This window comes from Dipodomys merriami, unplaced genomic scaffold (genome assembly GCF_024711535.1).
Source record: "Dipodomys merriami isolate MVZ:Mamm:240054 unplaced genomic scaffold, mDipMer1.0.p SCAF_188, whole genome shotgun sequence".
NCBI classification, from domain to species: domain Eukaryota; kingdom Metazoa; phylum Chordata; class Mammalia; order Rodentia; family Heteromyidae; genus Dipodomys; species Dipodomys merriami.
In genome coordinates this window covers 1,602,080-1,620,048 of record NW_027203248.1, presented here as the reverse complement: position 1 = coordinate 1,620,048, position 17,969 = coordinate 1,602,080, and the positions used below count along the sequence as shown (strand labels likewise).

General features: G+C 37.5%; 1 protein-coding gene across 4 annotated transcripts in view; it reads right to left on the bottom strand.

Moving 5' to 3' along the window:
- Positions 1 to 17,969, bottom strand: part of Dgkh (diacylglycerol kinase eta) — a 170,246-nt gene that overhangs the window by 54,875 nt on the left and 97,402 nt on the right. For all 4 annotated transcript variants that reach the window (XM_070026700.1, XM_070026703.1, XM_070026702.1 and 1 more), the window contains exons 5-13: positions 16,306 to 16,410; positions 15,738 to 15,870; positions 12,895 to 13,001; positions 12,136 to 12,261; positions 8,892 to 8,994; positions 8,125 to 8,284; positions 5,521 to 5,629; positions 5,253 to 5,392; positions 669 to 744 (exon numbers count right to left, since the gene is read on the bottom strand). In XM_070026700.1, coding sequence (XP_069882801.1) covers positions 669 to 744; positions 5,253 to 5,392; positions 5,521 to 5,629; positions 8,125 to 8,284; positions 8,892 to 8,994; positions 12,136 to 12,261; positions 12,895 to 13,001; positions 15,738 to 15,870; positions 16,306 to 16,410 — 1,059 coding nt within the window. The remainder of the gene's footprint in view (positions 1 to 668; positions 745 to 5,252; positions 5,393 to 5,520; positions 5,630 to 8,124; positions 8,285 to 8,891; positions 8,995 to 12,135; positions 12,262 to 12,894; positions 13,002 to 15,737; positions 15,871 to 16,305; positions 16,411 to 17,969) is intronic.

Genomic DNA, 17,969 nt, shown 5'->3' with positions numbered 1-17,969 from the left:
TAAGCCTTTTAAAACATCTAGGACTACAGACAACTGAGGCCTGCAGCTGAGGTAGAAGGAAGTAAGCTGCCTTTCTTTCTTTGTTTTCTCTGCATCAACAGACTTGTCCTGCTGCCCCGCTTCAAGGAGCAGGCAAGGTAGTGAGGAAGAGATAACACAGAGTGTGGTACATTTGGAGATTGCTTAAGGGAGCTAGGATGACAGTAATCAATGACAGGTGCTCATGGCCAGTGAAGGAGATGGGGAGAAGCTAAAAGGAAGTTGCCACCAGCTGGGCTGTCCTGGAAGTTTATTGGTAAATAGAACACCACAAGACAAGCAGATACAAGCAGGAAACTTGCAGCCTAGGTAACCTAAACACATCTACTGTATGAATGAATCCTCACAACACTGCAGCTTCACTCTACAGGGGAAGTAAAGAAGCCAGTGAAAGAAAGAGATATGGTTTTCATGACACCTCCAGTGTAGGTGGTCACTAGAGGCTATCTTAGATCTTCAGGAGTCTTTACTCCAGGGACAGCCTAGTGTTGATCAGTGATAGCATACATTCACCAAATTAAAATGAAGTTAAAATATTGCCATTACCATCATGAGTAGGTGGTCTCATCCCTTATCCCAAGATAGCTACCCCCATTTCAAAGGATAAATAGGTAAAGGATTGATCTTACATAAAATTCTTCAGGCGCTTCTGGAGGTAAAGAAGGCTTTGGTGGCAGTTTGAGCTCATACGTCATTATACTCCACCTGAGGAGAGAAAATACTTTATTATAATTGTTCACACATGCGTGTGCACACACACACAGATAAATCCATCCTTCCATTCATTTGTCCATTAAACAGATATATGCTGAACATTTAAAAGTGACAAATATATACACGGATGTTTTGTGGACTACAGTTTTTATTGAATTTTAAACTAAAAATGAGGATCTGAAACTTTGGTAATCTAATAAACATTGACTCATTTTATAATTTTACCATTCCTTCAATAAGTGGAGATGTTACCATTTCTCTAAATATTTAAAGAACACGCCCACAACAAAATGCTCATGTATACCATATATCTCATTCTTCACTGAGTGAAAAAATATTTTTTTTTCAAAAATTCTTTTCTGTTCTACTTTCAAAATAATCTTCAATGCAATTTACTAACCAGATTTCACAAATTATTAATGTCTCCAATCCAAAAAATGTCTAAAAAATGTCCTAGATGAAATAAATGAATATTACTTTAGTTTTCACTAAGCAAAAAAATTCAATTGTAAAATAAACAGATAAATTTTTCTACAGGATAAAAGAATTTCCTAGAGAAAAAAACAAGCTACTACAGATGAACTTAAAAAAAAAAAAGAGTCACTACCTATGTACTAACCACTCTTGCCAAAGCAAGTGCCAAAGCAGCACATAAGACATGAATTGAAAATAAGGTAAACGCCCTTCTTAATTTAAGAATGAATACAAGTACAGGCTTCGGGGGTAGATAGAAATAGAAATAATACTTCAGGCAAATTTATTTCAGTTAAATATATGTATTAGCTTCAAAACAATTTTAACTCAAATTTAGTGTTAAAGAAAAGCAGTCAGTTCAGGATAATCCCTTCTATCTCAAAAATCATGTTCAAAATTGGAAAGATCTTTAAGTCAGGACATTACTGAAAGACTAGCAAGATGAGATAAAAAGGTTTTACAAGAACAACAGAGTATAATAAAAGCAGTACTATAACATAGCTAGAATCCAAAGGCAAATCCTAAGCTCAGTGTTCAAATAGAGCTTCTGTATCATCAGACTAACTGAATTCCAAATTTCCAAAACTCCTCCAATAGACATACACTGTTTCTTAAAATATGTAAATGTGCAGATATTATTCAATTCTTGATTTGAAAATATATAGATATGTATTTTATATATTATATATTAATATATAAGTTTATAAATACATTTGCATTTAAACATCAAACGACATCTATCCATCCATCCATCCTTCCTATCCATCCATCCATCCATCCATCCATTGTGAAACATAAATATTGAGTGTCTCTTAAGCACCTGTGCAGCAAGCTTGAGAACCTGAGTTCAATGCACACACCTGGACACACGCATGCGCGCGCGCGCGCGCGCGCACACACACACACACACACACACACACACACACACACACACACACACACACACACACACACACACACACACACACACACACACACACACACACACACACACACACACACACACACACCACAAGCAAATAAGGCTTTCCTAAAGAAGCACTAGTCTAGCATAGAAAATAAGGATCATACAAGTAATCAAAACACCTAAATTTGCAAATATACAAATACAGAAAACTGCAACTGGAGACATAAAATTCTAATTTATAGCTGGGTGTGGTAATGCACAGTTGTAATCCTAATTCTAGGGAGAATGATTCTAATACATGGAGGATGATAGTTCAAGGCCAACCTGTTCAAAACAAGTTCCTAAGACCTCATCTCAATTAATAAGGAGCTTTACATGGTAATGTGGACCTGTCACCCAGCTACATGAGAAGAATAAATATGAGGATCACAGCCCAGACATAATGTAACACTACTAGAAAAATATGAAAAGCAGAAAGGGAAGCTCAAATGGTATCAATCGCCTGCCTAGCAAGGGGAAGGTCCTGAGTTCAAATCCCAGTACCTCCAAAACAGGCCAAGGTCCTTATAATGGGATATATTCTTATAGTCAATAGAGTTAAAACAATGGAAAGAAATTGACCCTCACTTTCATTTTGTAGCTCTCTCCTCAATATGAGACAGTTTGAGTGAAAAAGCTGGGGAAAGTAGCAGCAAGAAGGAAGGAGTCAGCCATCAGAGGGGCATAGTTATACTAGGCACAGAGTCAGAAACCAGATGGCTGGGAATTCTCAGGTCTACAATGCTTTAAGGGGAGAGAGTGCATTGCTGAGAAAAGATCTCTGGAACTGGAGTCTTGGATTCAGGTTTAGACTCCAGTTCTAGTACTAGGTAGCTAGAATCTTCATCATGTCAAAAACCTCCAGAGGCCTTTTAACTAGGAAAATGGAGATGACAATAGTTTGCTCTCTCGCTCTCACTGCAGTGATGACTGAATAAAATTATTGAGTGTCAGTCAGACAACCAACACTATTGTTCTTTTCTTATAATCTGTAAAAACCTCAATCTAAGATCCTCATAATAATGCATTTCTGAGCCATACCACAATGTTTCTAAAAATCAAATAAAACAAAATGTAGAATGAGAGTGATTTTTCCCCCTGTGGTGCTAGGGTAACCGTTTTATGTTTAGTTTCTGTGCCAGTACGGGGCTTGAATTCAGGACACAAATGCTTTTTCCCTTAGCTTTCCACTCAAGTGCTCTACCACTTAAACCACAGCTCCATTTCCAGCTTTTTGATGGCTAATTGATAAGAGTCTCAAGGGCTTTCCTGCCCAGCCTAGCTTCTAACTGTGATCCTCAGATTTCAGCCTCCTGAGTAGCTAGGATTACAAGCATGAGTCATTAATGCCTGGCTGGTTTTGATGTTGTTTTTATTGTTGTTTTAATGGCTAGTAAATAAATAAAACACAAGAACAACTTCTTGTTTCTAATAAAGATCCTATGGTTTTGAATCCATTTTGATTTTTTTTCTTGTGTTTTCTGTGTGTCTGTTGGTAGGAAGGAATTTACCACATTGACCACCTGGATAAGTGACTTTGTACAACATACAGGGCTAACTAAGCAAACACCCAGGGTACAGGAAACATCTAGCACCATTTCCTAGGATGCAGCTGGAGTGGTCTTTAAATTTAACAAAGAAAGCATTTAAAATATTTTGCTTTTTTGGTAAGCAAAGAATTGGACAGCTGTCTGGGAAATTACCTCCTAGCTCTTTTGTAAACAATGATGATTTTGTTTCTTGCCAATCTTTTTTTCCCTCAGCTTCCTTAAGATAAAACTTGATGAAAAATGCATATATTTAAGGTCTGTAGCCTGATGTTAACATGGTGCAATAATCATTACGTCAGCTTATTAAGTTAGCTATCACCTCACATGGCTACCTTTTTGTATTTTGTAAAGATTGGACACTGGATCCAGCTCCAACCGTAGACTATAAACCATTAGACAGTCAAACTAGTGAGTGGTGCTTTTATGCAATTCTAGATATAGACAAATTTTCTACTGGCCAGCTTTAAAAAAATATTCTGTTAGCAAAAGGAATCAAGCATTACAACATTTCCTTGTGACAGATAAGGTTACAATTAATTAGATTATAGCTCATCTTAGAATAATTACATTTTAAATTAGTGCCTCCCAGATGAAATTTTGTTATTTTCGGGAAGAGTTTAGCAGATGGTTAATCCTATCAAAGTCGTTTTGATTCATGCTAGCTCAAGGCTATAATGATATTTTGACATTTGTCTCCTCTGCATGGGGGAGGGGAGGTAATTACTACTGAGTCCTGTTGTTCCTTAAAACTCCAGCTCTGAACCCCTTCCTCACAATAATCAGCCTACATATTTTGATTTGTTTTCTAACTGGGCAGATAAGAGATAAAATCAGCTAGGCATAGTACACTGTATCATCCTAGTTACTTGGAAGCAGAAGAGCAGAATCCAAGGTTCAAGTACAGTCAGGCAAAGTTAGTTAGACTTCCATCTCAAAAACCAAATAGAAGACAGAGGGCATAGCTCATGTGGGAAAATAGTTGTTTAACTAAGTGCAACCTGGGTCCAATCCTCAGTGCTGTAAAACTTTTAAGAAAGGTATGTGATGCAGGCCAGCATAAATATGAGTTCCTTCATTTAAAGCTCTCCTTTTAATTCTTTGTCCCTGTGAAAGGATTCTTGTTTCCTTTAAAAATATCTAACTCTTCTTTGGCTCAATTCATTCTTAATATACATAATGAAGAAGAGATGATCTAACAAATCTAAAGTTTATATATCTCTTTTATCTATTCATTTTTCACAAAGATAGTGGTCTACTTCTTATATTCAGTGAAAGTCCCCCAAAATGAATTGTTTTGGTTTTCTTACTTGAACAGTGATTATAAATAATTAGCATCAACACAGTCTTCTATCTTTAAAGTAATGTGGTCATCGGAATTGATTTTCAGGATTTTTTTTGTTGTTTTTTACAATATTTTCAATAGTGTCTACTCCCTGTCTTCAGCTCAGGACTCAAATAGTGGACCAAATAAGGAAGTATCTGTCTTCATGAAACTAATAACATGACTTTAAAAGAGAGATCCCTTTTACCTGTCCAACATTTTGGTACTGGCCCGTTCCAGCTTCTCTAGAATCTGAGGAAGCTGAGTGTCATCATCATAAGAACCTCCCCAGCCAAGGACTCGAGCAAGGTCATTGCCAGTACCCAATGGCAACACCCCGAGCTGACACTACAACAGAGCACAACGTTGAGACTGTTACATTAGCTGAGAGGCAAGGCGGCTCTACATTCTACACTCCAGCAAGTATGTTAGTATACATTCCTGTCAACTAGCAAAACAAAAAGATTCCTACTTGCCTGTTTATGTAGGTTGAGCTTGTCAATTTCTGACAGAACCCAGCCTACACTTCCATCTCCTCCGCAAACCAGAATCCGGAAATTGTCAAATTTCTGAAATAATCTTAAACTGAAAGTAAAAAAAATTCATTTTAATATAAATATACTTTAAAAAGCACTTTTCTCAATCTTGGTCATTCTGTATTCATTTTTGGGGATTCCATGTTCAGATAAAATATGAGAACTTTTTTACATACGTATTCCACTATAAAAATGAGTACAATGTTTAAAAAAAAACCAAAAAAACCTTTCAACTCATAAGAAGGAAAGCGAAGTTATAAGTGGACACAGAGATAAAGTTAGAAGGAAAGGGGAGAAAGAAATGAGAAAATTAAAACCAAGGCAGAATTAGGGAAGAAAACTAAAGGTAAAGAAAGTAGTATGAGAGTCAACAGTGATGGCTTTCCTTTCATTAGAAGGATATTCCATTGCCTCAAGAGTTACAGACCAGGGGAAATGTAGGGTGGGATGTAAAGTGACCAAGGATGTTTTTAATTTTTCTTTTTTTGCCGGACCTGGGACTTGACCTTAGGGCCTGGGTGCTGCTAGCACTCTACTACTTGAGCCATAGCGCCACTTTAGTTTTTACTGAGTTTATTGGAGATGAGTCTCAAGAGACCTTTCGGCCCTGGCAGGTCCGAGGCGGTTTTAAAGGCACTGCTGAATCCTGTCAATGTATAGCTTTTGGGATAGTCTTAGCCTATCTATCCTCCTCTCCTACTAGTCTAAGGCAACTGTTGTACTTAAGTCAGTCTCAATTTCTTTTCTTTTTTTTTCCTCCTCTTTTCTTTCCTTCATTTCTCTCTCCCTGCCTTCTTTTCTTTCTTTCTTATGTGGATCCTGGAGCTTGAATTCAGGATTTGGTCTCTTTTCCTTAGCTTTTGCTCTCAAGGGAAGCACTGTACCACTTGAGCCACAGCTTTGCTGCTGGCTAACTGGAGATAAAAGTCTTACAAACTTTCCTTCTCAGGCTGGCTTTGAACCACAATCCTCAGACCTCAGCCTTCTGAGTACCTAGGATTACAGTGTGAATCACTAGTGCTTACTTACTTGGCTCTTCATCTCAATTTCTGACATATTCTACATCTTGAATGTATTGTGGAAAATGTGAAAAATATACTGCATCTCAAGGAAGCATCTCAAAAAATTTCAACCAGAGATAGTCTAAGAGTCTTATAAAATGAATGGCCCACTCACTGGGAAGGCATAGTATGTATCATTTATTCATAAAAAGCATAGGTATATACAAAAGGTATATGAAGTTCTCAAGGTATATATCTTTTCAAAATGCTATTTGAATGGTCTTTCTTTTCAGATCTGAAGTTGTATGACATGCTAGAAAGCTAAAAAATACAGCTAATAAAAGATTTTCTTTGTCATTTATGTGATCAGGGTCTGATTTAGAAACTGTCCTAATAACCCACGATAGTAGCCATACTTGGATGAAATTACTGCTTATGTGAAATATATATAAATTAATGTTAGCCTTCTGGAAAAGTAATTTTCTCATGCTGTTTTGTATTTTACATCTATGCAAGTTGATCTTTCCTGAAGCTAAACAAATTATTAGCATTGTGTGGAAGAACATATATTCTGTAACATTTTCTAAGCAAAGTTTGGAATTTGGAAAATTCAGTAAGAAATTTAGAATTAAAATAAGGAAGTTTTTTTTTTGTTTTGTTTTTTGTTTTGGGTTGGTCGTGGGGCTTGAACTCTGGGTTTGGGCACTGTCCCTGAGCTCTTCTGCTCAAGGCAAGCGCTCTACTGCTAGAGCCACAGCGCCACTTCCGGTTTTCTAGTGGTTTATTAGAGGTAAGAGTCTCATGGACTTTCCTGCCTGCGCTGGCTTTGAACTCGATCTTCAGATTTTAACCTCCTGAGTAGCTAGGATTACAGGTGTGAGCCCATCACCCAGCTCCGCTTGCCAATTGTAATATGCTTTTACAGGCTCACGCCTGTAATCCTAGCTACTCAGAAGGCTGAGATCTGAGGGCATGGTTCAAAGTCAGCCTGAGCAGAAAAGGCTGTGAGATTCCTTTGTGTGTGTGTGTGTTTCTTTTAATTTTATTGTAAAGATACTGTACAGAGGGGCTACAGTTACATGAGAGATTCCTATTTCCAAAAACCTACTCAGAAAAAGCCAGAAGTGGCGCTGTGGCTCATGTGGTAGAATACTGGCCTTGAGCACAGAGGCGCTCAGGGACAGAGCATAGGCCCTGTGTACAAGCCCCAGGACCGGCAAAATAAATAAATAAATACATACATATATACATAAATAAATAAATAAATAAATATTGGCAAGCAGAGCTCCAGGCAGAGAGGAGAGGAAAGGTCAATGCTGATATATCTAGAGGATCTAGAATTTCATAAGCTACAAAGCCAAACACATGTGTGAGGCCCTGGATCCCAACCACAACATTATAAAAACAATTTAACAAAAGAAAGGGAAGGAAAGGGAAGGAAAGGCAAAGGGAAAGGGAAAAGAAAAGGGAAAAGGAAAAGGAAATGGCAGTTACATTTTATTCCAGGTGCTACATATGATTCAAATAATAGTTAGGTCCTTACCCTAAGTAAGGACCTCCATTCATTAAATCAAACACCTGAGCCGGATTTAGCAACTGTTTAAAACGACGAAGGAACTTTACTCCCTGGTTATCTCCACTCTTAGAATTGACAAAAACCAACAGAGGACTAACACAGAATGAAAACGTTGCTCTACAGAAACCTGGGAAAGAACACAACAAAAGGTCAGTGTGTACAGCTTCCTCTCTTAAATGATTAACACACAGAGAAAAGAAGTCACAAAAATAAAAGCTTTTTTTTAAATTCCTGGAACATTCAGTTATAATTCAGCCCCTAAATGGAAGCAGGCTTGCTATTAACATTAAAATAATCTCTACAATGAAAATTCATATCAAAGACAGTAAAAGTACTAATTACAGATAACTTGAGATATACAATCTGCCTTAATGATAATTAAAAGATAAACTACAGTCTGTGAATTCAAAGAATACATATATCTGTATTTGGTACTTTATAATGTTATAACTGCTCCTTGCAGTTTTTAAAAAACTAATATTTGTTTCATTTATTGACTGAAATGTAAAATCTAAAAGACTTATACATACACAAATATGTTAGTAGCTATGTTACAACTTTCATTAAAAATGTTATTTTAAAAATTAAATGTACTACTCAGCATCTTAAATGAAATTATTATATAAAAACCAACCAAAATAACCTATCACGGTTCTATTTATTCTAGGAAATCAAATGTACACTTCAATATTAAATGTGTCAGAAATACACATACTCACACTACTGCTACATACCATCAGAATCAGTGCTATTTAGTGCAATTGGAGGTATGATAGATACTTTGCATTGGCCAAGTGGGCAGACAGGAGGATATAAATCTTTGCAGGCAGTGTGTACCTAATAACAAACAAATAAACCTTCAAGAGTCATAAAAATAATCAATGTCTGGCTATGCCATAAACTATATCTATAGAACTAGTCATTTAGAATCAACAGCATCACAAAATGGTTAGTCATTCATAAACCACTTTAATAACACACTATTTAAACGTCCAAAGAGCAGACTATGGATTTTGCAGATGGGAATTTGATTTTGGTTCATACAGCATATTTCTCTGATTGTCTCAGACAAGTCAATACACAATGCATACCTGGTGAAAGCAAGAAGAGAGGGCAAGAAGACAAGATGCAGAGGAAGAGAGAAAGAAAAAGGGAAAGGAGGAAGAGGGGGAGAGATAGGCAGAGGCAAAGTGAAAAAGAGAAAGAGTGAAAGAGATCTTAACCATGTTTTATCAAGTCCATAAAATAAATTGAAGGTATTTACCTTATAAAAATTGTCAGAATTTAATGAAAATAAAATTTCCAATGTGTCTGCTCTTTCTACATTGATCTTATAGCTTTCCATTCACATTGCTTTTATGGAATTTAAGTATGGTGGCACACACATATTTTCTGAGCTAGACCCACTGCACTATAAGGCAAAGGAACATGACAAACAGCATAGGCCTGCTGTCAAAATGCTAACTCTGACCAGGCACTGGTGGCTCACGTCTGTAATCCTAGCTACTCAAGGCTGAGATCTGAGGATCGTGGTTCAAAGCCAGTCGGGGCAGGAAAGTCCACAAGACTCTTATCTCCAATAAATCACTCAGAAAACCAGAAGTGGTGCTGTGGCTCAAGTGGTAGAGCACTTACCTTGAGCTGAAGAGCTGAGGGATAGTGCCCAGGCCCAGAGTTCAAGCCCCACGACTGACCAAAAAAAAATTTTTTTAAAGCTAACTCTGCAGAAACAGGGTGTTTCAAGGTCACTTAAGTGATAACTATGGAAAATCATGCAGAATTAACTTATCCACTAAGAGCTAGACTAGTTAGAATACTTTGTGGATTCATTTAGAAGAGTCTTTCCAATGTTTTAACGAGTAAAAGCTGACATTTTATAAAGCATTTTTTAATATGGTCTTATTTCATAAGACCTTTGAGAAAACTGACACATTAATTAAGCCTCTAATGAGTAAAACTTTGGGAGAATAAGTGAAATTTATTGTAATTTATATTCACTTGATAGCCTGTTTGGAGAATATTTTTCTATTATGATTTGTATTAATTACAAACCAAAATGTGCCTTAGAAAAATTAGAATGCTCAGTTAGCTCTAAAAAGGATTTTTAAAATTGCATGAGAATCATAGGGGAAAACAAAGATATTTATAATAATGTTGAGTGAGAAATTATATTGAAGGTAAAAACAACTTAAAGCTTTTTAAAAATATTTTTCTTTCAAAAAGCTAGAGGGGCTGGGAAGGTGGCTCAGTGGTAGAGCGCTTGCCTTGCAAGCCTGAGGCCCTGGGTTCAATTCCTCAGCACCATATAAGCAAAAAGAAAAAAGCCGGAAGTGGTGCTGTGGCTCAAGTGGTAGAGCGCTAGCCTTGAGCTGAAGAGCTGAGGGACAGCGCCCAGGCCCAGAGTTCAGGCCCCACAACCGGACCCAAAAAAAAAAAAAAAAAAAAAAAAAAAAGCTAGAAATACCTGAAGTTCTAAGAGTAATAGAGTAATAGATCAATTTAAAAAAAAAGTAGCAGGATATACTATACTTGGACCCCAAAAAGAAATCTTGGGTAGAATAATAGTTTTTAAGAACCTGTTTATGGGCAGCATTCCATTACAATAAAGAATGGCATAAAAGGGCTTTAGGGAGTGGGGTGCACTTAAGAGTGCCTATACTAATAATAAAACAAACAACTGATAAAGAATGGTAAAAGTATGAATTATATTTGAACTGAGAGGCATCATAGATTATCAGGTCTGACTTTAAAAGTCTATAGAAGCTCTTTTCTTGTGGAGCTTAAGGAAAATCTCACTGATTAGGAAATCTATACATTTCTCCCACCAGCTTATCTTTTCTACATTTATGCAAAACAATAGTCTTCCTATATTCTTAAATTTGGGGTGACTTCAAATTTAAAAAGCTACAAGACTCAAAACAATACCAAACAAAAATCTGCTCCCATGCAAAGCCACCACTATAATGGTCAGATAGCATCACTTACTGCTAAGAGGAACACAAACAGCTGTGGCCTGCTAATCCTATGAGCTTTTTAACCAACACTACCTGTCTGCACCACCTCCTTAGTGTGATGTTCCTGATGAAGTCTGCCACTACCAGGACCATTCACTCCCGCTGAGGCACAGTACATGTACTTGCCTTGCAAAAGAAGGCTTTTTGTTTTTGTTTTTTGTGGTATTGGGGTCTGAACTTAGGGCTTTCCACTTTTTTTTTTTGTCCATCGTTGGGCTTGCACTTAGGGCCTGGGTGCTGTCTTTGAGCTTTTTTGCTTATCTTTAGTGCTCTTTCACTTTGAGCCAGAGTGCACCACTTCCAGTGTTTTGAGTGGCTAATTGGAGATAACAGTCTCGAAGACTTTCCTGCCTAGGCTGACTCTGAACTGCGATCCTCAGATCTCAGCCTCCTGAGTAGCTAGGATTATAGGAATGAACTACCAGTGTTGGCTGGGCCTTTTACTTTCTAGGCAGGTATTCTACCACCTGGACTATAAACCCAAATCTTAAATATCTATTTCTATTATATAAACTTCTGTAATTTAAAATACATTAATGCCTACTGAATTTGAATATACGCAGAATATACACAGGCTGCAGTACAATTACATTTTGTATGTCAGCGAAGATGGGGAGATCCGTGTCAGGTAGGGATGCACCTTGTGGGCACCAGGTGGTAAAATAGGCCCTGAAACAGCAGATCATTGTGAATGAAAAGCAATATGGAAAAAAGAAAACTGTGGAAAGGGGATTATGACATAGAGAAAGGATAAAAACATGAGCAACTATTACAAACAGGGCCTTTGGAAAAATGAACAGGCGCAGACAGCAGCAGAATAGACTTAAAATACTGACCATCACAAAGTCATAGTGGGAGAATCATGCAAAACTACCAGGCTCTCCTCTGCTGTAACTTCTTTGCTTGCCTCTGAACCCCATAAGAAACAAGCTAATAAAACGGATGAAATACTTCCAAATCTCACCATTGTTTTACACCAAAGGCATTTCCAATCTTGTAGACGGAGAACACTGCCACATGTTTTGTCACAGACCACACACTTGGCACTCACGGGCAGGTTGCCCTCGAGCCATTGGTGAGGCATAGCAACCTGTGGGGCAAGAAGAAAATGCAGCCAGGGTGAAGTCTGGGAAAGGACACGGTCTCACTCTAGAAAAGACATGGAATGACTTCTAATGTAATATGTCATACATGGTGTTCATTCATTTCCCCCCTCTCCCCCCATTTGCTAAGCATCTGTCAGGCTTGAGCCCTGTAGAGTTACAAAGATAAGCAAGACAAAAGTCTGCCCTTTGGGATTCAGTTGAGGAAAACGGTTATACAAAGGGTTTTATGAAACAGTGATCACTGAGGTTCATCAGAGATTCATATATAAGGTACAATGGAGACAGTCTGAAAGTGTTGAGGACTTCCTCTGTTGAAAGGTCGTCCTAGAATCTGAAGTGTGAACATGCCAGCTGATCCTTAGAAAAGACTACAGTTTGTCAGTTAGGCATCTAAAGCAGCCCAGTCAAGTAGCAATTCTTAAGGCCCATTCAAATTAGATCTCCCTCAAAATCAAGAGCTGAAGGAAGCTAGGGAAGCTATGAATTAACAATTAAAGCTCAAAATCAACAACAACAAAACTAATGGTCAACACTCCACTTAACTGCCATCATTATTTTCTACAACAGTGGGGCATAAGAGAGGCAACATTGGGAAAGGGTCAGAGATAGCAGCTTACTCCATCTTCATCCTCTATGATGTCCTTCCCAATGGAAGCTAGTGTGGTCCATTTGCAGTTATTTGTTGCCCTGACTGCACACCTTTTGTGAGCCTTGAATTTACACACTAAAAAAAAAAAAAAAGAAGGAAGAAAGAACAAGTCAACTACTTTTAAAATCAGCAATCACTTTTTTTTTTCCCCAGCCCTGTGACTGTCCTTGAGTATTTTTGCTCAAGTCTAGCACTCTACCATTTCAGTAAAAGCTCCACTTCAGCTTTTTTGGTAGTTAATTGGAGATAAAAGTTTCACAGACTTTCCTTCTCAAGTTGGCTTTGAACTGCAATCCTCAGATCTCGGCCTTCTGAGGGCTGGTGTGAGCTAACATTGCCCAGCTAAAAGACATCATTTTTAACATTTATAAAGACTGAATTTTTTTTAAACTTTTGCTACAGTTCTAAAAAACTAATAGGCAAGACATTATGGATTTAAGTTTTTGCCAGTTGAGAAAATGAATATTAAAATACAATATCATGAAGAAAACCTTTAAGTCCAATAATGAAGACTTTTAACCAAAGTTAAGAACATAGTTTTTGTTTTTGTTTTTGGTCGGTTGTGGGGCTTGAACTCTAGGCTTGGGCACTATCCCTACACTCTTCAACTCAAGGCAAGCACTCTACCGCTTGAGCCACAGTGCCACTTCCAGTTTTCTAATGGTTTACTGGAGATAAGAGTCTCATAAACTTTTCTGCCCAGGCTGGCTTTGAACCGCGATCCCTCAGATCTCAGCCTCCTGAGTAACTAGGATTACAGGCGTGAGCCACCAGCACCTGGCTAGAACAGTCTTTACAGAAGATATAAGTTTATTTCAAGGTTTTTAAAAAAGTGTTTTATTTTTCCCAACCAAAGAAAATTTTCTTTTTTAAAATGCTTGGAAAAATATTCAGTCATCCCATTATTGATTTAATTACTAACTGAATATACTTAGTGCCTCAGAAGGAGGCACTTACTTTCTTTTGCTTAAATAGCATTTTTGAGATAGTTAAAAGATCTTCACAATAACACAGGACAGATCATATAAGGGAAGAGTTCATTTGGATTCATATGAGTCCTTTTGAATTGTAAAAACAGAAAAGGCTACTTACATCTTTGTTTACAATTATTTTTTACATATAAAAACAGAGTTTACCAACTTCACCAAATTTTTCATCTTCAATGAATTTTTATGTATCTGGGACCATGATGCATCTTGTTACCTACCTGACAAATTTCTCATAGAGCACCATTACAAACTTCTATAACCCTGGTGACCTAATTGTTAATTTTATTGTATGTATTCTCTCAGTTGATTTTCACAGGACTTTATAAGCTATAAATGGCTAATATCCCCACGTGATAGACAAGGAAATTATGTCTAAATGCGTAGTCTTCTGTCCCCTGCTTGGGGGGGGAGGGGTGGCAGGGTGCAGAGGGTGTAACCACAGAACTCTAGTCCTCATTGCTATCCTGTGTCATAGTAAATGGCCCAAACAAAGATTATCATTCAGATTTTATCACTCAAAAACAATTAAAATGATCCTAGTACTACCTTATTATTTCACTGTGATTAGTTACATTAAAATTTTCTTTTTTTAGTTTGTTTTTTGTTTGTTTGTTTTTGTGCAGGTACTGGGGCTTAAACCCAGGGCCTGGGCACTGTTCCCTGAGCTTTTTTTGCTCAAGGCTGGTTCTCTACCACTTGAGTCACCATGTTGTTTCCAGCTTTTTCTGAGTAGTTTATCGGAGATAAACTACTCACAGTTTTATGCTTGGGCTGGCTTTGAACTGCGATTTTCAGATGTCAACCTTCTGAGTAGCTACGATTACGGGTCTGAGCCACAAGTACCCAGCTTTAAGATATTTTTACACAAGAAAAACACTGCTATTGGTATTTCATGTAGTCCAAACAACAATACACAATGCTTTTCGTAATTCATTGCTGAAGTGTAACATAAAATATATCAAAAGAAGTGATACCTTTTCTTTACTTTGTTTTGCAGGGCTGAGGGTTGAAACCAGATCCATTTGCATAATATACAAACTGTCTGCCACTGACCTGCATCCCCAGCCCCTAGAAGTTACAAGTTTTCTCAGGGTAATTATTAATGTATTTGCTGTGGGGAATCACTACTCCTAAGTAATAACTTTTTAAAATTCTGTAGTAAAAGCAACAGCATAGGCTTTCATTTGATAAAAACTCAAATTTTAATTTTAAAAAGAGAACTTTGAGGGTGAAGGTGCAGCTCAATGGTAAATCTCTTCATTTGCCCAGCAACCCATGAAGTCCCTGGATACATCACCAGCACAACAACTGATCATCGATCAATCAGTTATAAGACACTGAAAGTAAACATAAATGAAACAAAACAGAGTTTCAAGCCATGCAATCTAAATAAAAATCAGAATTTTCAGAAGAATATATACATTGTCCTGACCCAAAAAAAAAAGTTTTGCTTTCCACAATCAATTGGAATTAAGAATACTAGGATGCTGTCAAGTTCATATATGTTTTTTAGACTGCAGTTGCTAGTTCCTAAGTAATAAAATACTGTATTTCAATTGATGCTAACTTTCAGATGATTTTTATCTTATCTTGCCCAGAGAAACAGTATTTCCTACCTTAGTCCTCAGCATGCAGAGCTCAATGTTAGGCTATGAAAAAATACACTATGTTCCATCCGAGAGGCTCCAGCCACTGCTTCCCCACCCCCACACCCATCCCCCCAAGGGCCTTCTTGTGGTAAGTGTGTCCGTTTCCCTCCCAATGGGAGAAATATCTGTTGTACAGTCTAGAGTAGAGTTGCTGTTAAGCTGGTACACAGTACCTTCACAGGATAGGCCATGGGAGGTGACTCCAGAAAGACTCTCTCTGCACACGTTACAGAAGGTGGGGCGGGCATGAGAGCAGGCGTACCAGTTATGCATCCCTGAGAAATGTTCCACATTAAACTGGGCCACCTAGAAAGGAAGACGTTAGGACAGAATTGCCAAATAGAGGAATAGCAAGATCACAGGTAAACTATGACTACATAGACTACAGCAATCCCCAAAATCTCAACCCATTAATTTAGATATCAAAACACGTTTTTTGGGCTGGGAAAGTGGCTCAGTGGTAGAGGGCCTGCCCTGCATGCATGAGGCCCTGGGTTTGATTCCTCAGCAGCACATGAGCAGAAAAAGTTGTGGCTCAAGTGGTAGAGCACTAGCCTTGAGCTGAAGAGCTGAGGGACAGCGCCCAGGCCCAGAGCCAACAACAAAAAATTCTAATTCAAAAAAAAAATCAAAATCTGAGTCTACACCTAGTTATCTGACTATACACCACAGTACTGTTCTAATTCTTTGGTTAATACTCATGATGTAACAATCTGAGGTGACCGAAGGATGCTCTATTACCTCGTAAGGTTCACGAGTTTGTACAGACTTCAGAGAGCTGATCCAATCTTCCATCTCCTTTCTGTTCTCAGCACACAACATCAGCCTTCTGAATGGAGTGATTATCTAAAAGGATAATTGGATCTAGTAATTGTTAACCAATATGAGAGATTTTTGCAAAACCCAACATCTTATGAGACACTTCCATGTGTCTTTTATTTTTAAGGAAAATAAGAATCTTGTAACATAGATGAGTTTTGTTCTCTGTGTTTGATATTGTGTGCTCAAAAGAAATTTAAAAAAGATTCCTAGATTTGTCTTGTCTTTCATCCTGTTGCTACTTAATTAGCAGGCTTTCTAGCCCTTTAATTCTATGATCCCAGACACACTGCCTTATTTCATAAAGCAGATCTTGAAAACATACATTATCAAGTGATTCATAGTCAGCTTCTATCTATTATAGAATTTTCAATATGGAAAATATTTCTTAGCTAAAATCTAAAAGAATGCAATATTAAGTGGTTGCATAGTTGATTCACTGTAGCTTATCAAGTAAATTCTAATAGTTGAATTTATACACCATTCCGCTGCCTATTTGAATATGATGGATATGAAGGAGTTTATTATGTAGAGATTGTTTTACTTTTTCATTGACTTGCAGGAAGAAATAATAGCAACTTTCATCTCTCTTGTCTTGTCACTAGCCACATCAAATAATTGCACTAATAAACCTTAGATCTTGAGGAATGAAAGATTCAAGCTGTTAAAAATGCTTCAAAGTAAGAGTTTGAACTGACTTGAAAGAAAGACTTTTATGTGAATAAATACAGAATTCTGGATGCAATCTCAAAGTTACTAAATCGTACACATTTACCGCAAAGAAAGGACCATTTCTGTACTCAGAGAAGAAGAATAAAATGCTACATTTCTATCCAGAAAGTGTCCCCAAACAGTATACTAGAGATGGATTTATATGGAAATGTAAAATATGAAATATAAAATTTTCTCAGGTTTAAATCTGTTGCTCAAACAATAAATCTAAGTGTTCCACATTACACAAGGGATGAAAAATGACCTTAAAAAAAGAAAAAGGAATGCTTCCCTTAAAGAGGAAACTAGTGAGCCTGACTCTCTTCTAGTGATGGCAGAAAATAAATCTCAACAGTATAAAAAATGAACCCATCTCTGACACTCACCAGCCATGACTTCTACTCAGGTCACTGGTTTAGGTCCTACTACACCATCCTTCTTGAGACCCAGAGGCTTTTATTACATCTGACAGGCATTGGGCACTTAAATACAGCCAGCCAAAGTCACATGGCACAAGGGCACCAACCACTCACTCTGGGTCTTTGTTAATTGCATGTGAAATCGAAGACAACCTCATTTGTGCATTTTCTTCTGCTTTAAATGACCTTCTTTGGATAAAACTTATTAGCTGTTGGTCACTCCTCTTCCTGAATAGTTAATGCAAAGAGCAATGCCTCTCTCATTACTTTGGAGCCAAATGGATGCTTTATTGCTTCACAATGTTTTCCTAGGACAGCTCATCAAATGCAGCAGAGAAGCACCATTAAATCATAATATATTCCTGGCCCTGAGGACTCAAGTAACATTCCAGAAGTCTGAGTTTCACTACTTCACGGATGTTTTCTGAATAAGTATCACCTCTAGCATTTGTTTCT